General features: G+C 47.8%; 1 protein-coding gene across 1 annotated transcript in view; it reads left to right on the top strand.

Annotated features, from left to right (window-relative positions):
• The window catches only part of LOC308381826 (receptor-type tyrosine-protein phosphatase U-like), a gene marked incomplete at both ends in the record, with an annotated part of 201270 nt that overhangs the window by 192434 nt on the left and 6336 nt on the right, over positions 1–2500 (top strand). The window contains one exon of the mRNA XM_080859435.1: positions 1706–1831. Coding sequence (XP_080715561.1) covers positions 1706–1831 — 126 coding nt within the window. The remainder of the gene's footprint in view (positions 1–1705; positions 1832–2500) is intronic.

The raw sequence follows: 2500 nt of genomic DNA, 5'->3' as shown, positions 1-2500 counted from the left end.
TTGTGTGTGTGTGTGTGTGTTACATTGGGCAGGGCAACAAGGCAACAAGGGCTTAGACAAAACTCAGACAGGCAGAGTTCAGAATCCAAAGTACCCAGTTGGAAAACAAAGAGCAGAGGAAAATAATAATCCAGAAAAACAGGCTAGAAATCACACAGGCTAAAAATCCAACTTGGCATAAATACATCAACTTGACAGCGTACGTGACGTAGACACATGGACATGGCTTAGAAACTCAGACTAGTTTCACTTTCACTTTCACAAGATGATCTAGCAACAGGTCTAAACCTGGGCAGGACTTAAAAGCTGAAGGCTTGGACGAGGAGAGTGGCAGCAGGTGGGCAGGCAGGAGCGATGGTGATTGGCTCTGCAACCTGTCAGTCTGCAGGGAACCAGGAAGCACAGGGTCAAGGATAAGACATGAAGCAGAGAAACAGCAGACGAGACACACACACACGCACGCACACACACACACACACACACACGCACACAAACACACACACACACACACATGACAAGACACAGGGAAAGAATGGACTAGGATCTGGAGGTACTGGGCAGCATGCTGACACCATCCTCAAGTGTCTGATGTGAACATGAGTCAGCCTTTCCTACATGCTGCTCCTCACTTCACTTCACTTCAGTTCAGTTCACTTCAGATATCTCTGACTGTCCATCCCCAGGCTCTGTATGCTGACACACACACACACACACACACACACACACACACACACACACACACACACATGCACTGGACTCCGTCTGTCACTCCCGCTCCTCCTCATGCTTGTGTTCCTCACTCCTCTCCCTTCACCTCCTCTTGTCCTCCTGCTTGTGGCCTCCTGCCTCTGGCCTCTTAGTCGTCATTTATCTCCGACCGCCCAACGTCCTCCCTCTCTCCGTACTGTACTGAGTCAGTCTTTCATTCGCCCTCTTCCTCTCTTCCTCCCACTCTTTCACGCGTTCACGTCTTCCACCGCATCTTAGCCTGTGGTCTTATCTGGGAGTCCATACTCTGTGTCTGGTGTACTGTACAGGAGTCCATACTCTGTGTCTGGTGTACTGTACAGGAGTCCATACTCTGTGTCTGGTGTACTGTACAGGAGTCCATACTCTGTGTCTGGTGTACTGTACAGGAGACGACGTACAAGCTCAGCCGCTGTGACCAGGCATGGCTGAAGCTTCTGTGTCGTTAATTGATTGCGTGTCAGATGAGAGGAAAGCTAATTTAGTGAAATGACAGATAAGTCAAAGAGAACATGTTTCTGATAGGGAGGAATGGGGCCAGCATTGGATTCAGCTCTGTCTAATTCCATTGGCCATGCCAATTAAAATACGAGCATGCTCTTCTATCAATGCTGAACTTTAAAGTTTGAATTGAAAAGTTAATTCTCTCTGTCTCTCTTTCTCTCTGTCTGTCTGTCTTTTCTGGCTCTCTCTCTCTGTCTTTCTTTCTCTCTCTCTGTCTTTCTGGCTCTCTCTGTCTTTCTGGCTCTCTCTCTGTCTTTCTCGCTCTCTCTGTCTCTCTCTCTATGTCTTTCTGCCTCTCTCTGTCTTTCTGTCTCTCTCTATCACTCTCTCTGTGTCTTTCTGTCTCTCTCTCTCTGTCTTTCTGTCTCTCTCTGTGTCTTTCTGTCTCTCTGTGTCTTTCTGTCTCTCTCTGTCTGTCTCTCTCTCTCTGTCTTTCTTTCTCTCTCTTCTGTAGCCTTGTCTGCAGTATTGGCCTGAGTCAGGCATGCAGCACTTTGGACCAATGACAGTAGAGCTCCTGTCTCGCACGTCTGACGAGGATGTCATCATCCGCCTCTTCCGTGTCAAGAACATCACGAGGGTAAGCGACCGATGTTGGTTGTGTGTGTGTGTGTGTGTGTGTGTGTGTGTGTGTGTGTGTGTGTGTGTGTGTGTGTGTGTGTGTGTGGGCGGCAGGGGGTGGTATGTATGTGAACATCACACAGGTAAGTGTCCAGTGTTGTGGTTTGAGTGTGTATCAGTATGGGTGTGTGTGTGTGTCTGTGTGTTTGCGTGCGTGTGCTTGTGTGTTAACATCACACAGGTAAGTGGGCAACACTGTGTGTGAATGTGTGCATTTCCGTGTGTGTGTGTGTGTGTGTGTATATGAGAACATGACACAGTTAGGAAGCCCACGCTGATGAGGTTGACCCTCTCTTATTTCCCTTGCACTTGTTTTTAGTCTCCCTGTGTCGTGCTCAGGTACAGCACTACAGCGTCTCTTCAAAAGCTCTTTTCAAAGATCTATGTGACACGCTTTGTGTGAGGAAAAAAAAGCTTTTGTGGAAATGCTGAAGCCATTGCTTTAAAAGCTATTTTCCTAATTGTGCGTCTCTGCTTCTCGTAGACTAATGGGGTGCGAGAGTAATTGCCTAATGTGTCTTTCTCTTGCGTCCTCTCATAAAAGAGGGCCAAACAGAGATGGAGCTGAACGGGGGAACTATATATGTGGGTCAATCAGGCAAAGTGCCCAGTAGACAAAATAGCAGTC

The sequence above is a fragment of the Sprattus sprattus genome (genome assembly GCF_963457725.1).
Source record: "Sprattus sprattus genome assembly, chromosome: 20".
In the NCBI taxonomy this organism is placed as follows: domain Eukaryota; kingdom Metazoa; phylum Chordata; class Actinopteri; order Clupeiformes; family Clupeidae; genus Sprattus; species Sprattus sprattus.
The sequence above is the reverse complement of the archived record's forward strand: the minus strand, read 5'-3'. Positions and strand labels throughout refer to the sequence as shown.